General features: G+C 39.4%; 1 protein-coding gene across 1 annotated transcript in view; it reads right to left on the bottom strand.

The window, feature by feature from the left end:
- The window catches only part of plch1 (phospholipase C, eta 1), a 140,177-nt gene extending 122,637 nt beyond the window's left edge, over positions 1–17,540 (bottom strand). Inside the window, exons 1-2 of the mRNA XM_066685305.1 lie at positions 17,455–17,540; positions 15,205–15,275 (exon numbers count right to left, since the gene is read on the bottom strand). Of these exons, the coding sequence (XP_066541402.1) occupies positions 15,205–15,275; positions 17,455–17,456 (73 nt within the window). The 5' untranslated portion in view covers positions 17,457–17,540. The remainder of the gene's footprint in view (positions 1–15,204; positions 15,276–17,454) is intronic.
- Positions 17,541–17,841: the final 301 nt, after the last annotated feature.

Genomic DNA, 17,841 nt, shown 5'->3' with positions numbered 1-17,841 from the left:
GGAATTATCATTTGATCAACACATAGGTAGTATCACTAGGACAGCTTTTTTACATCTTCGCAATATTGCTAAGATTAGAAATGCCTTATCCCTTCAGGACGCAGAAACATTAGTACATGCCTTTATTACTTCAAGGCTTGACTACTGTAACACACTACTGTCAGGATGCACCAGCAGCAATTTAAGAAAACTTCAACTAGTTCAAAATGCTGCAGGTAGGGTCCTCACTAAAACTAGAAAATTTGAACATATCAGCCCAGCTTTATCATCACTTCATTGGCTGCCTGTTAAATTCCGCATTGACTACAAAATTTTGTTATTAACATATAAAGCTCTACATGGGTTTGCTCCTGAATATCTTCAAGATACAATTTCCTATTATGAGCCTCCACGTTCACTCAGATCACAGAATACTGGATTTTTAATTGTTCCCAGAATTCAGAAGGCCTCAGCTGGGGGAAGAGCCTTTTCTTATAAAGCCCCCAGACTCTGGAATGATCTTCCAGAAAATGTTCGGGACTCAGACACAGTCGCAATCTTCAAATCTAGGCTAAAAACACATCTGTTTAGTTTATCTTTTGGTAGCTAATGCTCCCCCATAGATAAAGGCGGCAGATCCGGGGGGTCCATGGACACAGGGAATTATAGTAAACTGAGACGCTGGTGCTGTCGTCCCGCTGCTTCTCGCGATCACTCAGGTTTGTTGACGGTGGAGCGGAGGGATGCCAGTGTTTCAGGATGCTTCCGTGTCTGTGTGTCCTTCTGGTTCTCTCCTTTTAGTTAAAGCTGTCTTAGTCAGATCTGTCGGAGTCATTAGCCACACTCTGGAAATTTTCATATTTTTCTACTTTACAAACACAAAACAGTTCAAAACTAATTCCATCCCTTTACATCTTTCCGAGTAAACAACTGCCCACCTGTCTGTCTGGACACTGATGGATGACTGTCGAGATCCTCCTCCACGCTTCAGACCAGCTGCCCACGCTCCAGCAACCACCAAGTGCCTTGAAGCTGTCCCTACACTGAAGTTCTCATGGACTACTAACTATCATCACCAGTAGATTGACCAGAGGAGGATGGGTCACCCCTTGTGAGCCTTGGTTCCTCCCAAGGTTTCTTCCTCAGCTGGGGGAGTTTTTCCTTGCCACTGTCGCCCCTGGCTTGCTCACTTGAGGGTTTTACATTTGTTTTTACATTTCATGTCAAATCTTAGTCTTACTGGAATTCTGTGAAGCTGCTTTGTGACAACATCAGTTGTGAAAAGCGCTATATAAATAAATTTGATTTGATTTAAGCTTGAGAGAAGCTGCCTCCAAAACGCCAATGGTGAGAAAGCTCCACTTTCCTACAACATCCAGAACAATCCTACAACCCCAAAAACTAAAGCTATTATTAGAGAGAATATTCATTCATTCATTATCTGTAACTGCTTATCCAATTCAGGGTCGCGGTGGGTCCAGAGCCTACCTGGAATCATTGGGCGCAAGGCGGGGAATACACCCTGGAGGGGGCGCCAGTCCTTCACAGGGCAACACACACACACACACTTTTGAGTCGCCAATCCACCTACCAATGTGTGTTTTTGGACAGTGAAGGGAAACCGGAGCACCCAGAGGAAACCCACGCGGACACAGGGAGAACGCACCAACTCCTCACAGGCAGTCACCCGGAGCGGGAATCAAACCCACAACCTCCAGGCCCCTGGAGCTGTGTGACTGCGACAATACCTGCTGCGCCACCGTGCCACCCATAGAGAGAGATAAGATCCAGATCATTGTCCATCAGCTGTCTCATGAAATTAAGAACACTGGACACTGAAATGCAACTGTTCAATACAATATTGGTTAAATACAACATGTATGACAAGTCTGTTAAATAAAAATGGACTAAAATTTTGTCAGAGATCATTAGACATTCTCAAGACCCACAAAGCTCCAACAGTCCTCCACTGCTTCTGTCCATTATATAAATTTCCCCAGCATATGGAATAAAAAATATTTGGAATATTCTGTATAATACACGGTGGAAAAGAAAATACATCTTCAGAGCAGTGAAGAGAGGCTAAAGCCAGACAAAAAAGAAAATGAAGCCGATGGATTTTATTTTTTTAAAACAGCCACATATCATACCAATTTACTTTGACTTCTATGTCACAAGAGACTTCAAGTGCATTTATGAGGCTTTAAATTATTAGGCCTGTGACTTACAAAGTGACTTACAAAGTAGCCAGAGGAATACTATGAAGTCATATTAACCTTCCAATAGACATTTAGCCAAGATATAAATGACTGAAGCTATGCCAGAGATTTTATTTTTATTTTTTATATTTTTGGGGGCAGATTTTGGTGTTGTTCCTGCTTTCTAAATATTAGCTGCAGCTAATCCTGACCTCTGGAATCAGTTAGCCATATTATAAAAACCTGCAAAATTTGGGACACTGTGCAAGCTGAAAATATAAACAGAATGCAATGATACGCAAATCATTTAAAACCTATATTTCATTGACGAACTTACAAAGGTATTCTTACAATTTACTTTAGATACTGCCTTCATTGTGAATATAACAAATAGTTCAGCCCAACATAAAAAAAAGTTCACCTCCAAATACCTATAAGGACTACAGCATAGCCTGATGCACACCTCTCCAAAAATGTAACTACACGTCGTGTCGACGCAGACTGCAACGACTTTGATTGGTCAGTAGTCGGACGGATATTGTTTATGCAGAACCGAAGTACAGAAACATGAACTATTCTCCTTCACATACAAAGACACAGACAGCGTGAGATTTCCTCAGACATGGTGTGGGCTTCAGGGTGAATAAAGATGCTGAACAAAGGAAAAATATGGAGGTCTCTGGGGAAAAAAAAATAATATTCTCAAAAGAGAAGCTATACCACATGGGGAAAACATGTCGGCTTTGTATTAGTTACTTTCCTGACACCTGCTGTAAACCCTGCTCTGTCCCCAATAACGACGTAGTCCATAAATAATGCACTTTAAAGATGTATAGTTAAAGTAAATCTACTACACCACTACTAATGTACTGCATAGTGTAGCGTAAGCACCTGTATGCACCTGAAGTCTTGAAGTTTTTGTGGAGGTTCATGGTTGTTGTTTGGAAGAAAGGGATCATTCCAAAAGACTGGAGAAGAGCAGGCAGTATTCTTATCCCTAAAGAGAAAGATGCTGTGTGTATAGAACCCATAAGTCTTCTGAAAGTTGAGGGTAAGATTTTCTTTAGTGTAATAGCACGGAGACTTGCTGCTTATATGAAAGCAAACAAATTAATTGATACATCAGTACAAAATGCAGTGGTTTCTGGTCTTGCAGGATGTTTGGAACATAGCAGCATGATCTGGCATCAGATTCAGACAGCTAAGAAAGGGGGTAGGGATTTACATGTTTTCCTAGATTTAATTAATGCATTTGGCTCAGTGCCACATAAACATATGTGGAAAGATTTTGAATTCCAGCTACCAGATAAGGTTACTAGGTTGGTTAAAGCATATTTGTGGCAGTGATTGGAAATAGGTACAATGGCTGGATGTATGAATTTACCATTAGCTTTTACAGTGGCAATGTAGGTATTAATTAGGGCCTCTAAGTGGGTTGTAGGTGGGGGTTGCATGACAGTACTCAGCTCCCTTAGATGATAATCTAAGGTTTCAGCTAGTTGGCTGAAAGTTAAATCAAGCAAGTCTAGAAGTCTGTCGATTGTCAAAGGAAAACTTGTGCAGGAAAAAATCTGATGGAAGAAGAAATGATTCCTACAGTACTGGAGAGACCAGTGAAGAGGGCAGATGGTATAGTGCAGCTAAATGCTGTGGAACAAGTTGTGGGACTAAAAGCTGAACTGGTGAAGGCTGTTAATAGCATTGATAAATCGTGTTTGCCAGGAAAGTTGAAATTGTGGTGCCTGCAGTTTGGCTTATGTGGCCATTGACACATGACATGATGTTTCTATCACAGAAGCAGAGAGAATGGAAAGGGTTATTAACAAGGCCATAAAGAATTTGCTAGGGGTGCTGCAGTGTTAAAGTAGCATGGCATAGTATGGGAGAGGGGTACTGGAGTTACCACTCACAAGGAATTTAAATGTGCAAAGATAAGTTGTGAGATGATTTTGTCAGGATCGAAAGATGCAGTGGTAAAAGCAGTAGAACCAATCAAAAAACAGGAAGGAAGTGAAATCTGGATGTGGCTGTGCGGGTAGCCAGGAGCTCATTAGAACTAAGGGATGTGATTGGCCAAGTACAATGCGGAAGAGGAGGCCTTGGGTTAGGTGATTTGTGGAAAGATTTTAGTAAGGCATCAGTGGCAAATGATGACTTATTTTATTCACAAACAGGAGGAGAAGGCACGATGTGCAACAGCAGCATCACAAGCAAAACACAGCCAGTGGCTTAGATGGGAGAATCTAAAGAAGTGGAAGATTCCATGGCAAGAGCTGTGGGTGATGAAGGCAAGTCGTATTAAGTTTTTGCTGTGAGCAACTTAAGACGTCTTTCCAATACCACAAAATCTTAAGACAGTGGGTAGGTGAAGACCCTAGTTATGGATTATGTACAGGGGTTGGCACGCTGAAGCTTATTCTATCAGCTTGTAAATGTTAGTTTGTAACAGAGTTGGTATATATGGAGATATAATCAGGTGCTAAGGGTTTTAGCATGTTTGTTGGACAGCAAAGGGCTAGAGGTTAATGCATTGATGAGTAGCTGTAGTAATAAAATAGCTTTGTGCACGAGGGGGTATATTTTTGAGAAAGTGTGCAGGCTACAAATATTGGTAGATGGAGTGAAGCACGAGATTGGAAATTGCTGGTGGACATAGGAAAAAAGCTTCAGGTCCCAGAGTGCATTGTGTTAATTACACTGAGGCCAGATGTGGTGTTCTACTCTGAAAGTAAACAGATTTTTGTTTATGTCATGGAGTTTATGTCATGGAGTTAATAGTTCCATTTGAGGATGCAGTAGATGATGCATTCAAAAGGAAGAAGCTGAAGTATATAGACTTATCAAAAACAGCTGAAAGGTCTAGTCAGTGGTGGTGGATAAGGAGAGCACAGATTAAATGGGGAAATGCACTGTAGAGGTGCTATTGGGATTGTTGGTGATGTAGCATGTAAACATGGAACTGGTGGCACTGAGCATGCATTAATGGTCCCAGTGGGGCTAGGTACAGCCTTAGACACCAGGGAGGCCAGTGTGGATTTACGGTTGTTGATGGTAAAGGATAAGGTAGGACTGTAAAGCTGGCTTGGAGGGGGGTGTGTCTGGGACACCAGACTTCACTGTTGAGGATTCTGGAGGCGTTGTGGGCTTAAGTCAGCGAAACACCAACTAGAGAAAGTGCCTGCCTGATGACCCCTGTGAAGAGCTAGTGATACAGTGGGTGGTTTGGGTACTCATGGGCTGGGATCAATGAGTAACTGAAGTTGTTAAGGATAGCCGGTTGCTGATCGGATCATAAACAACCACAGCAACAGGAATTTTGGTAGCTGCACTTTCTTTCATTATGTAATATATCAAAGCTATAAAAGCTTTTTTAATCCTGTGTAATTTCTGTATTGTTTTACAGTCTGTCAATATAACATTACCTATGGAATAAACATTGCATAGCAGTATGGAGGGCTTTTGTTTTTAAATTAAACAGGAAAAAAAAAAATAATTTCCATTAGTGGCATTAACAACTGATTACCCCTAAAAACCATGTAGATTAAGGCAGAAAAACTAAAACAGGAATGTCCAATGCAGGTGGACAATAGGCCCAGGATTAGAGACCCAACTGATGTCTGCAGACAATCTGCTTATTTAAAATAGCCTATTAAATATGGAATGCACATCCAGGGAAGTCTTTCTCCTCTGATACATGCTCACATTTATTATGTAATGAAGTGTAAAATTGCTGCTGTAGGCCTCCATCCTTTGAAAGAGTTCAGCTCCAATTCCGTTGTGGCCTGGAGGGAGGAACACAGGTCATATGGCTATTATTTCATTTAGGGAAGTTGGGTGGAAGCGAAGGGGGATTAGAATGAGTTTCAGAATGATTTATGAATTAACAATGCTTTGAGAGGCAATCCACTTCCGATACTCTGCATATTCACACATGGAGTCCATGATTGAGCATGGAAATTATGGTTTGTCTAAAAATCACATTAACAAATATTTACAGTAGATCTGAGAGGTTGCTGTAAAGTTGTGTAACATAGATTTGTTTATGAGTTTTAACTCTACGTAATTTAACTATTGTGTGACAAAACATTGGATGACAAAAACAAAAATCATCTTGCCCAATTTTTTATACTCTGCATAAGTGGAATATGTCATAGTTTAGGTTTTAGGGAAAACTCTTGCTTTAAAGGGACACTGCATAAAATTGTTACCTTAAAATTTCAGCTTCAGGGGGTTCCGGGATGCAGACGGAGTAGACAGACGTGTGTGCGACGCTCTCCAGCTAAAACTCGATTATTCTATAGCTAAAACTCATTATTCTTGTAAAGAGAGATCTACAATATGCCAAAAGGGAAAAAATTGAACCACAAGAAGCAAATGTTATAAACAAACCATGCCAAAATATCAGGAGAAAAGCCGCTCGACTTCGAAAGCTAGCGAGGAAGCTTCACAAGCTAACGCTAACTTATCCAAAACTCCAAAGCTACCCGGGGCCGACGTAACTTCGACCGACCTTTTTGAAGCCATTAAGGAGCTCAAGTCCGATCTCAAAGGGGATAATGACCAACTTAAAAAATCTATGGACTCAATACGTCGAGAGATGAGCAGTAAGCTAGACATCCTCACTGAGGAGATACAGGGGCTGAAGGAGCAAACAGGGGAGATGGAGGTCCGCTTGGCGCAGGTGGAGGATTGTGCTACTGAAGTTTCTGGAGTTCTGACAACAGCCATACAGCGGGAAAGGACGATGCAGCAGAAACTCACAGACCTGGAATCCAGATCTAGGAGGAACAATATCCGCATCTTTGGAGTGGCTGAAGGCGAGGAAGGTAGCTCTGTATCACACTTTGTGTTTGAGCTTATAAAGCGTGAATTGCCAACGATGGCGGAGGTTGACTTAAAAATCCAGCGAGCCCATCACTCCCTTGCTCCCAAACCAAGACCCGAGGCCCCTCCGCGACCCCTCATTATCAACTTCCTAGAGTTTACAACTAAGGAGCTGGTGCTAAGGGAGGCCTGGAAGAAAGGAAAAATACAGCTTGGAAACCGAACGCTGTTTTTCGACCATGACTATGCGGCGGAGATCATTAAAAAGCGAAGAGAATATAATGAGATCAAGAAAGCTCTAAAGGAGAGGGGCATTCGCTTCCAGACCCCTTACACTAATATGAGAATCCACTGGGATAACGGCATCCGAACCTACAGCAACGCGTATGAAGCAGGTCTGGAGCTAAAGAGACGAGGCTTCAATGTGGCGGTCCCCGCAGCAAGGGAGGAGGACGATGCGGCTGAGACCCGACTGAAAGAGCTATTGGGCTGGCAACGACAGGAAAAGATCCACAAGGAAAGTCGACTTACAGCTGCGGCGAGAGCCAAAGAAAAACTTTGGGGATTCCAGAGGAAGCTCCCAGATTGACAGAAAGTTTAGGTGTAGGAGCAGCGACCAGTCAGATGAGTATCTAGCTTCAGAGGTTCACAGCTGGGAGCAGCAACATAAAGAATAATGAATGCTGGACACATAGGATGGTGCTTATTTCACTATTAACCTCCTACGTAGGGCCCTTCCTTCATGACAGGTTATACCCTCGACCCACCAGCAGGGTTCTGAAGGAGGACAGTTTACAGCCTCACCATTGGAGCCCACGGTATTATCTGTTCTTAGTTTATGTTAGATTTTGTTCCACAGTTCAGGTCTTTTGTAATGTATGGGTGTCATTTAGAGGGGTGACTGTTATATTCATTATGCTAAATACTAATGGCACATAAGGTTAAGATAGTGTCCTGGAATGTCAATGGCCTTGGTAATCCTATAAAAAGGAGCAAAGTCATTGCAAAACTGAAAAGGGTAAAATCAGATATTGCGTTCCTCCAGGAGACGCATACGTCGAGGAATGAACACGAAAAGTTGAAAAAGCTAGGCTACACCAACTCATTCTACAGTTCATGCAAGAACAGTAGAAAGAGAGGGGTTATCATGCTAATATCTAACCATGTCAACTTTGAAACAATGACAGTAGAAGCTGATAAGTATGGTAGATACGCTATTGTTAAAGGCAGAATCAATAGTGTTGTGACCACCTTAGTCAATATATATGTACCCCCAGAGGGTAAGTTTCTTAGGCTTCTCTTCGACAAAATAATCTCCTTGAGTGAAGGTATTTTGGTCTGTGCAGGTGACTGGAACACTATACTGAACTACAATTTGGATACAACAAGCACTAGACTACATAAGCATAACATATCTAAAAACATGAGAAATATAATTAAGGCAAATGGGCTATTTGAAGTATGGAGGGATCTCCACCCAGAAGAAAAAGACTTTACCCACTATTCTGCAACTCACAAAGTCTATTCTAGAATAGACTATTTCCTGATGAACACTACAGACAGACACAGGGTCTTAGAATGTGCAATTGGGACAGCCGACTTATCGGACCATAACACTATACACCTGACTATTAACCTAGAAGACCCGAGACAAGAAACTCAATGGAGACTAAATATTGGAATACTGAATAAAAAAACAATAGTGCAGGAAATAAAGAAGTAAATTCAAGAATGCATTAATTTAAGCAAAGATGACAATGTAGAACCTACAATACTTTGGGATACAGTCAAGGCTGTAATGAGAGGAAACCTAATTTCAAAAACATCATACATAAAAAAGATGGAGAGACTTGATCACGATAACTTACAAAAACAGTTAAGAGAACTCGAAAAGCAAAACCAAACTAATCACAGGGAGGAAATATCAAAACAAATAAAAACAATAAAACAAAAAATAGGCAAAAAAATATCTGAAGATTTGGAAAAGAAAATGCGATTCACTAAACAAACATTCTACGAATCTGGACCAAAGGCAACAAAAATTCTAGCAAGGCGTCTCAGAACACAAAAAATTAAGCACTCAATACACAAAATTTAGAGACCCCTCTACTAATAAATTAACTTTTGACCCAGAGGAGATTCAAACAATCTTTAAGGACTATTATAAAACTCTGTACTCCCCATCAAATTTTACAAATGAAACCGTAATTCGAAACTACTTGCTGAGACTGGATCTCCCAACAATAGATCCAAATTGGAGTGAAGCATTAACTTCTCCAATTACCAAGGATGAACTGGACAAAGCCATTGGCAAACTGAAGGCCAACAAAAGCCCAGGGGGTGATGGATACCCTAACGAGTGGTATAAGATTTTTAGGGAGGAAGTTTCACCTCTACTGTTGGAATCCTTTAATTGGACACTTAAGAATGCTACCATCCCGCCCTCATGGAGGGAGGCGGTCATCTCCATAATCCCCAAGGAAGGCAGAAACAAAGAATATTGTGAGTCATTTCGACCAATTTCAGTGCTCAATGTTGATTATAAACTCTATACATCGATATTAGCCAAAAGGATGGAAACGCTACTACCCTATTTGATTAATGAAGACCAGACAGAATTTATAAAAAACCGTCAGACTCAGGACAATATCATAAGGACAATTCAAATTATAGATACAGTCAACAAGCAAAAAATAGGTACTGTCTTGGTTAGCCTCGACGCTGAAAAGGCCTTTGACAGAGTGAGCTGGTCCTTTCTGTTCGCAGTTATGGAGAGGATGGGCTTCAGTAGCCAATTCATAAGGAATATACAAGCCCTCTACAAGGAACCAACAGCTAGATTAAAGATTAATGGCACTCTCTCATCTAGGTTCAGACTCTACAGAGGTACTAGGCAAGGATGCTGCTTAAGCCCCTCACTTTTTGTCTTGTTTATCGAGCCATTGGCGCAAGAAATTAGGCAAAATAATGATATTAAAGGAATAACGATAGCACAACAAGAACATAAAATAGGATTATTTGCAGACGATGTTATCACATATATCCAAAATCCAGACTCATCCCTTCCTAAGCTCTTTAGAATCCTAAATGATTTCGGACAGAAATCCGGTTATAAACTTAATATCATGAAAACACAGGTACTTTTATCAACTATACTCCAAATAGATTAATTAAAAAAAAGTACAAATTAAAATGGGACTTGGAAGCATTAAAATATTTAGGAGTTAAAATTGTAAAAGACTTGAATAAACTTTTCACGGTAAATTACACAAACATCAACGGCAATCTAAATAGAGATCTTGCACAATGGTCATCCATCCCTATGGATTTTAGCTCCAGAATCGAAGTAATTAAAATGAATGTACTCCCCAGATTGTTATACCTGTTTATCGCTCTACCAGTCCGAATCCCAGTTCACAGCCTGGGACAGACAAATATCGAGGTTTATCTGGGCAGGCAAGAGGCCGAGGATCAAATTCAAGACATTGCAGTTGGGGAAAGAACAGGGAGGACTTTCTCTACCAAATTTAAGAGAATACTTTTACTCCGCCCAATTGAGATATATTGTATGTTGGTGTTCTTCAATCTATACTGCTAAATGGAAACAGGTAGAAATGACCCAAAGCAGAGTCCAACCTCAGGCCAGACTGGGAGAGAATTGGCTCAGATACCAGGGGGATGATAATTTTACCATAGTAGAAACATTAACAATATGGGCGGAAATAGTAAAGAGATATAAGCTCGAGGGAGACTGCCGATTACTGCTGTGGCCTTCATACACCAGTACTTTCAGACCAGGAAGCACTGACCAGACTTTCAGCAGGTGGACGGAAAGAGGCATAACAGCAATAGGTACTTTGACTGAGGCAAATACTTTTAAGTCATTGGAAAAGGTTAAAAAAGAATTCAAAATAGAAAATAAAGACTTGTTTCGATATCTGCAGCTGAGACACTTTTATGATACCCAGGTGAAATCGCAAATTTTAGATAACTGTAAAGGGCTAGTGGAAATGATTCTGAACTGAATTAAAAAGATGCCCTCTAAGACTGTTTCAAAACTTTATACATGCTTTCAAAAATGCAATGGGAATAATTCATATTATGTAAAAATTAAATGGGAAAAAGAAATGCAAATGGATATATCAGAGGGTGATTGGCATTTGATGTGTAAAACACAACTCAGCTCCACCAGCTCCAGAAGCTGGAGAGAATTTGGATGGAAGAATGTATTAAGATATTTCATTACACCATATATTAAAAGTAAACAAATCAAAGTAAATCAACCATGCTGGAGAGAATGTGATCACATGAATCCCAATCACCTACATGTCTTTTGGTCATGTGAGAAATTACAATCATTTTGGTCGGAGGTGGTGAGAATAATAGACGGAGTCCTCAATTATAAGGTTCCAAGAGACCCAAGGGTTTTATACCTTGGACTGATCCTAGAGGATGTGATTCGAAAAGAGGACGTCTACATCTTTAAAATAATGATTGTGGCTGTGAAGAAAGTTATTACAAAGAACTGGACGAAAAAAGAGCCACCAAAAGTAAAACACTGGATGGAAATAATGGAAGAGATCTATAAAATGGAGAAACTGACATTCCTGCTGCGGCTCAAAGTTAACACCGTTGAATGTAACTGGCGGAAATGGACACTATATAACAACCCAAATGCAACAGGTTTACATATTTGAGAACTGTCACCCCATTGTTCATGTTTTTTGTTTGTAATTGCTGTTTTTGATTACATTCTACTCATGTTTCTCTTTTTTTTTGAAAAATAATGAAAAGCACTAAATAAAAAGTAAAAAAAAAATTAAGCTTCAAAATAATTGTGATGCTACCCACTGTCCTGTAATAGGGATGATAAGAGACTCTGCTTTTGCTACTCTGGTCTCAGCACTGCAAAATCTGCTCTATGCAAATTTTGAAGGAGGGTAGGATACCACCTCCCCTCTCTCCCCATTTATTTCGATAAAGTGCAGTAAAAATGTCCCCCAGGAGCAAAAAAGTATCAATAATTACCTTGTTCTTTTAAACCAGTGATTACCAATGTGAGCACAGTTTAACATTCTACCCTCCTTCTTTCTAACGCATGGTTTTAGCAGCAATTCATTAGCAAGGCCTTTAGGAGCTGATACAAAGTGTGAAGGTGATGGTTGTAAGTCTAAATAAACAATACATTATACACTAATATTAATGTATATACTATACATTAAAATGTCTAGTCCAGGGTTCTGTGAACAAGGCCGTAACATGAACTAAGACAGGTCATGGCAAGCTTTCCTCCTCTGGCCACATTTCAGCGCTTATGTAAACTTAAAGGGATGTTTTTTCTCTAACACAGTATAAAATATTACCTTGTGCTAAACTGTGCAGTCATTGGAGGTCCTCCTTTCAGAAAACCACCACAGACAAACACTGTGTTTGAAAGAAACAGCTTATAAACCCCAGAATTGGAAACTCCGGAATTTCTACCCAGTGTGTGTGTTTTCTCCTACAAATTTACAGATCTTCATTTATCATCCGAGCAGCAACAATGGGGATTTTGTGTGTGTGGCTCAGGTATGGCATTATCGAAAACCACTCAGCTTCAGATTTCTGATCATTAATATGTTGTCCATTGTCCATTTACTGTAAATATATTCTAAGATGTCAAAGAAAGGGGATTTGAAATGGCCCTGAAGAAGCAGGAGCTTCTAAAATACTTTAAGCACTTCATATAGAAAGAGCATATATAAATATTAAAAGGTTTGGCCCACTCATAACCTGCATAAGGTTTTACATTTGATTTTACAGTTTCTTTTAGCTGTTTACATCCTGTGCATCTAGACTTTTTACTGCACAACTATACAATTTATGAGTTATCCTATATTCATATATTTATTCAGTAGCTTCTGTTTCTGCACTTCTTTGCACAAGAATCATTGCACTTCCTTTTTTTCCCTTTCATACAATTTTTTTTAATTATTTCTATTGGTATCTATTACTACAGCTAAGACTATATTTGCAGTCTTTGCAATGCATATTTGTGCACAAATTATTTGCTGCATTTATCTTTATAGTCTACGTCTGTACATTAATCCTTTTTTCCAGTATATTGTTCCTCCTTCATTAAGTGAATTCTAAATGTGCTGTGTTTTCAGTTCCCTGAAAAAGATGTGATATGATATGATTTATTAACCTGATGTTGTTGTCTAAACAAAATCACATATAAAGAAATCTTTCACTTAAAAAACAGTAGCAAGGCACCACCACCTCTTATAGGTTTTTTATTTTTATATGATAAATGCTGGATAGTGTGTGTGTGTGTGTGTGTGTGTGTGTGTGTGTGTGTGTGTGTGTGTGTGTGTGTGTGCGCACATCTGTCAGGACTGACAGTGATCAGATTGGTCAGATATAGCTGTGGGCAGATTAGTTTTTTGCTGGCACTCTTATGGGTGATTTGTGTTCTTGTCTGCGCTTGTGAGAGTGTGTGTATGCGTGCACAGTTATTATATATTTCAGTGTGTTTGTATGATGTCATACATGTGACGTGTGTGTGTGTGTGTGTTTTCAAATATTATGACATTTTATAATATAAGTGAGCACAGTATTTCCTCCCATGACAATGTGTGCCCCTCACACACACACACTCACACAAACAAAGAGAGTAACTTGCTCATTATAGCCATTTAATTACAGCCTCCATATTCTTAATCTCCTCACCTTTTCACACACAAACACGTTCCATCATCATTCCATCACTCTCCCTCTTCACCTGATTCTATCTCTCCATCTCTCTCCCTCTTCCTCCATCATTCATCTCTCAGAGGAGAAACAAGCTGTCAAACAGCTACTGAGCAAAAGAGGGAGAAATTTGAGGGAGAAAGAAAGATGGTGGGAGAGAGTTGGCAACTAGCAGATTGAATGAAAGGATACCAAAACATGTAACTCTACACAGGTCTCTCTCTCTCTCTCTCTCTCTCTCTCTGATGAAAGCTTTTAGGGAGTGAAAGCTAAATTACAGGGGCATTGAGCAGTGTGGTGTAAAAGATGCGGTGCTTCGAGTGAGCGACTGTAGTGCCACTGCTTTTATTGATTTCTGAAATTCCTGAGAATGATTTTGAAACATGCACACACCCTTAAAATTGCAATTTAGTATTGAAAAATATATATATATGTATATACACCAAAACCCTTACCAAATAAAACTAAACAGTATTCACACAGTATTTATTAACAAATGCTCAGAAGAAAATCACATGAAAAATAAACATTAGACATAACATAAAACAGAAGCCAGCAGATTCCAGAACCAATTCAAAGAACATATAAGTCTTAACATCTATGCCAGACCTCATAGATCAGCAAAACAGCACTAGTCAGTTTTCATCACTATCAGTAGGTCAGTAGGTGGATGTCTCTACATGGTTTGTTCTGTGGGTCTGAAATAATGTGGGGCTGGACACAAAGGTGAAGGGTGATCTCAGATGTTTTTCTCCTTATTGCTAATCATTTGTGGTAAGGAGACATTGCATAATTACAATTTATAGCTGAACAACCACCTTAATAGCAGACACCTTGTACACTTATTACAACAATAAAAGCTGAATACTCCTATGAGTAGCGGTCCTGCTTTGCTCTCGCCTCCTGCTTTTTTTTTTTTTTTTTTTTTTTTTTTTTTTTTTTTTTTTTTTACTCAGCTTTAATTTCACACCACAAAAACAGGCTGTACAGCAGCAGGAATAGGCTCAGAGCAATTCTAAATATATATTTAATGACATTATAATTCAGCGTTTTCTGGTGGATCTAAGAGCATCTCAGTGCCCAGGCCTCTCCACTCGCCCATTATGCAACACTGAGTATTCTGTATATATGCAGATGCATTAAAAAATAATAAGAGGTAAAAATATTGCAGCCACTTCTACAAACCTGTGTTACACAAATAAACGGGTCCTGTTGCTTCAGTAATTGTAAAATGAGATTAGTTTTGGTCTTGATGGAGAGGAGGAATCACCAGATATTTGTATGAGGGGGTGCCCCCTTGTATCGATTCAGGCAAACTGCATGCCAGTCCAAAGACAATGAGCACCAACCAAGGTATAAAACAGGCATTGAACACTACAGCTATTGCGGTTACTATCACTATCACTATGACCAATTCAGACGCATTAATGGACAATCAGTTTCTTAAATAATGACCAAAACCTAAACTGACCGTGAAAGGTGCTGTTGTCTGCCAGGAAGTGCCGGCAGTACTGGGGACTGCTGTGTCCATCCATCCTCCACCTGTTTACAATGAAAAGGTGATAGAGTATATATATAGAGTTTATATATATATATAAACATTAAAAGTAACAGAATGAGATGTGACTACTCCATAATTTAATTCATACTGGCTCCAAATTCAGATTCATTTCTAGAGAAATGTCTTGATAATGAAAAGCGATAGATAACATCATTGTCATCATCATTGCTGACATCAGTTCTGGCATTACCATCTTCCTTAATATCCTCATCAGCATAATTATTGGCAAAGTTATTATCAAGAACATGGGGTTAATCATCATCATCATTTCAATTACAATCCATCACCTTCACCACCAACACCATTATTATCATTATTACACAATCATCATCATCGTTTGTATCATCATTACTATAATCCCTACAATTACAATCATCATCCTTTAAACACATCATCAGCATCTTATATTCATTATCATTACCATAATCATCATCATCATCAGGAATGTGTTTAATCAATATTATTAACAACATTTTCATCATTATAAATATAAATGTCATCAATTGCTTTCATTATTATTGTCAATAACATATTCATAGTCACTGATAACACCATCGCCATATCACCATAATCACAGAAGAACATGCTTAGTCTTTTTCATCCTAATATTATCATTACAATTGTCACCATCACAATTCATTATCAACCATAGCTTTAATCATCATCACTAGCATCAGCATTCATTCATTGTTACATAATCATCACCAACATCATCAAAAAACATGCTATATAATCCTCACTTATATCAGCACCTGCATTAGAAGTACTTGAATCAACAGTATTAACACAATCATCATCAGTTCTTACAAAACTTATTGTGTGAATATGGAGTGAGTATGATTCACTGAGATCTGAGTGCAAATGACACACCACTGTAATGAGAGAGAGAGAGAGAGAGAGAGAGAGAGAGAGAAAGAGAACAGAGGGATGAGAGAGAGACAGAACAGAGGCATGAGAAAGAGAAATGTCGGTGTGTTGGTGTGTTCTAGGAATTTTGAGTCACATGTTAAAATGAAAGGGCAAATACAAGTTTGGTTTCCAGGCTCTGGAGCACATTCTTCAAATGTTGACACATACAAGGCCAAAAGCTAATTAAACTGCATTTTATGACAAGAATAAAATATTAATTATCATTAATCAGACATAGCAAAGGCCTCAATGAAGTGAATGTGCTGAGAGTTGGAGAAGAACTCCCCTCAAACTGCCCTTCACAAGTAATTACACTTGCTCCTCCAGCCAACATGTGATTGCTCTGAACAATCATAAAAGTGGTCTGCTCATAGGGAGGGTAGTTCATCAGCACCCCCACCAAAACAAAAGAAAAAGAATTTACAGAAGGATGTCAGCTGTCCCTGACTCTGCCCTCATCTGATGTCAGTAACTATTGTGTAACTAAATGTAGTGGACCAGATCTCAGTCCCAAACCAATCCTGAAGTTTCAAGCCACAATCAGGAGTTGGTGAGGTGCTGATTCTTGGGAAACCACACACTTTATAACAGGAACTGTTTCAGCATTAGAGCATTAAGCCCCCGACCCTCTATCAATCAACCAAGACAAGCAACCATAGCACCTGCACAATGTACTGGTGCAGACTGGCTGCTATCATAACATCTAGGTGAGTAATGCACACTAGTGGTGGTTGATGTGACTCCCTAATGTGCCAAAGAATGTACAGTGCTTTAGGGATCTTAAAAAAGTGACTAGTAAATTGCAGAACGATTGGCATCTTATATTTGTGTTTTCAGTTTTACACTGGAGTTATAAGGCAAATGTATTCATAACCATTTTAGGTAATAATCTTTTTTAGTGCAATTCCACTACATGGTACCTACTCTACTTAGCTGTACTCATTTTATATAAAAATAAATATGAATTCAATTAACAATTATTCGTGCCCATGATTTAATTAATTGAGTGAACAAATTAGTAATTCTATTAGTAATTTTATGAAAACATTTATGGCTCCTAGGTTTGAATAATTATGGGAAATGCCAAGAAAGTAGGGCTCTGGAATTCAATCCAGTGCAAATAATTATTTATTTGTGTGTCACAGCATTTAAATGACAATACTACCTATTCCTAGTGCTAAGCCGAAAAGATGATGACGCTTGCCATTTATTTCAATACTTCCTTACACTCACTTCATAATTCATACCTACATAGTATAGTTACGGGCGGCACGGTGGTGCAGCAGGTTGTGTTGCAGTCACACAGCTTCAGGGACCTGGAGGTTGTGGGTTCGAGTCCTCCTCCATGTGTGAGAAGTGTGGTGTGTTCTCCCTGTGTCTGCATGGGTTTCCTCCGGGTGACAGTCTGTGAGGAGTGTGGTGTGTTCTCCCTGTGTCTGTGTGGGTTTTCTCCGGGTGACTGTCTGTGAGGAGTGTGGTGTGTTCTCCCTGTGTCTGCGTGGGTTTCCTCCAGCTGAATGTGTGTTACGTGTTTAAGAATTATGTCTTTGTGTTAACATATAATCTTTTATACTGCAAAGTATGATTCAGAAGTCTGAGATTCATTCAAAGGAGATGGTCTTCAAGCATTTGTCTTGT

Source organism: Hoplias malabaricus, chromosome 11, assembly GCF_029633855.1.
Source record: "Hoplias malabaricus isolate fHopMal1 chromosome 11, fHopMal1.hap1, whole genome shotgun sequence".
Classification (NCBI taxonomy): domain Eukaryota; kingdom Metazoa; phylum Chordata; class Actinopteri; order Characiformes; family Erythrinidae; genus Hoplias; species Hoplias malabaricus.
Note: the sequence above shows the minus strand (reverse complement) of the source record. Positions and strands in the feature narration are given on the sequence as shown.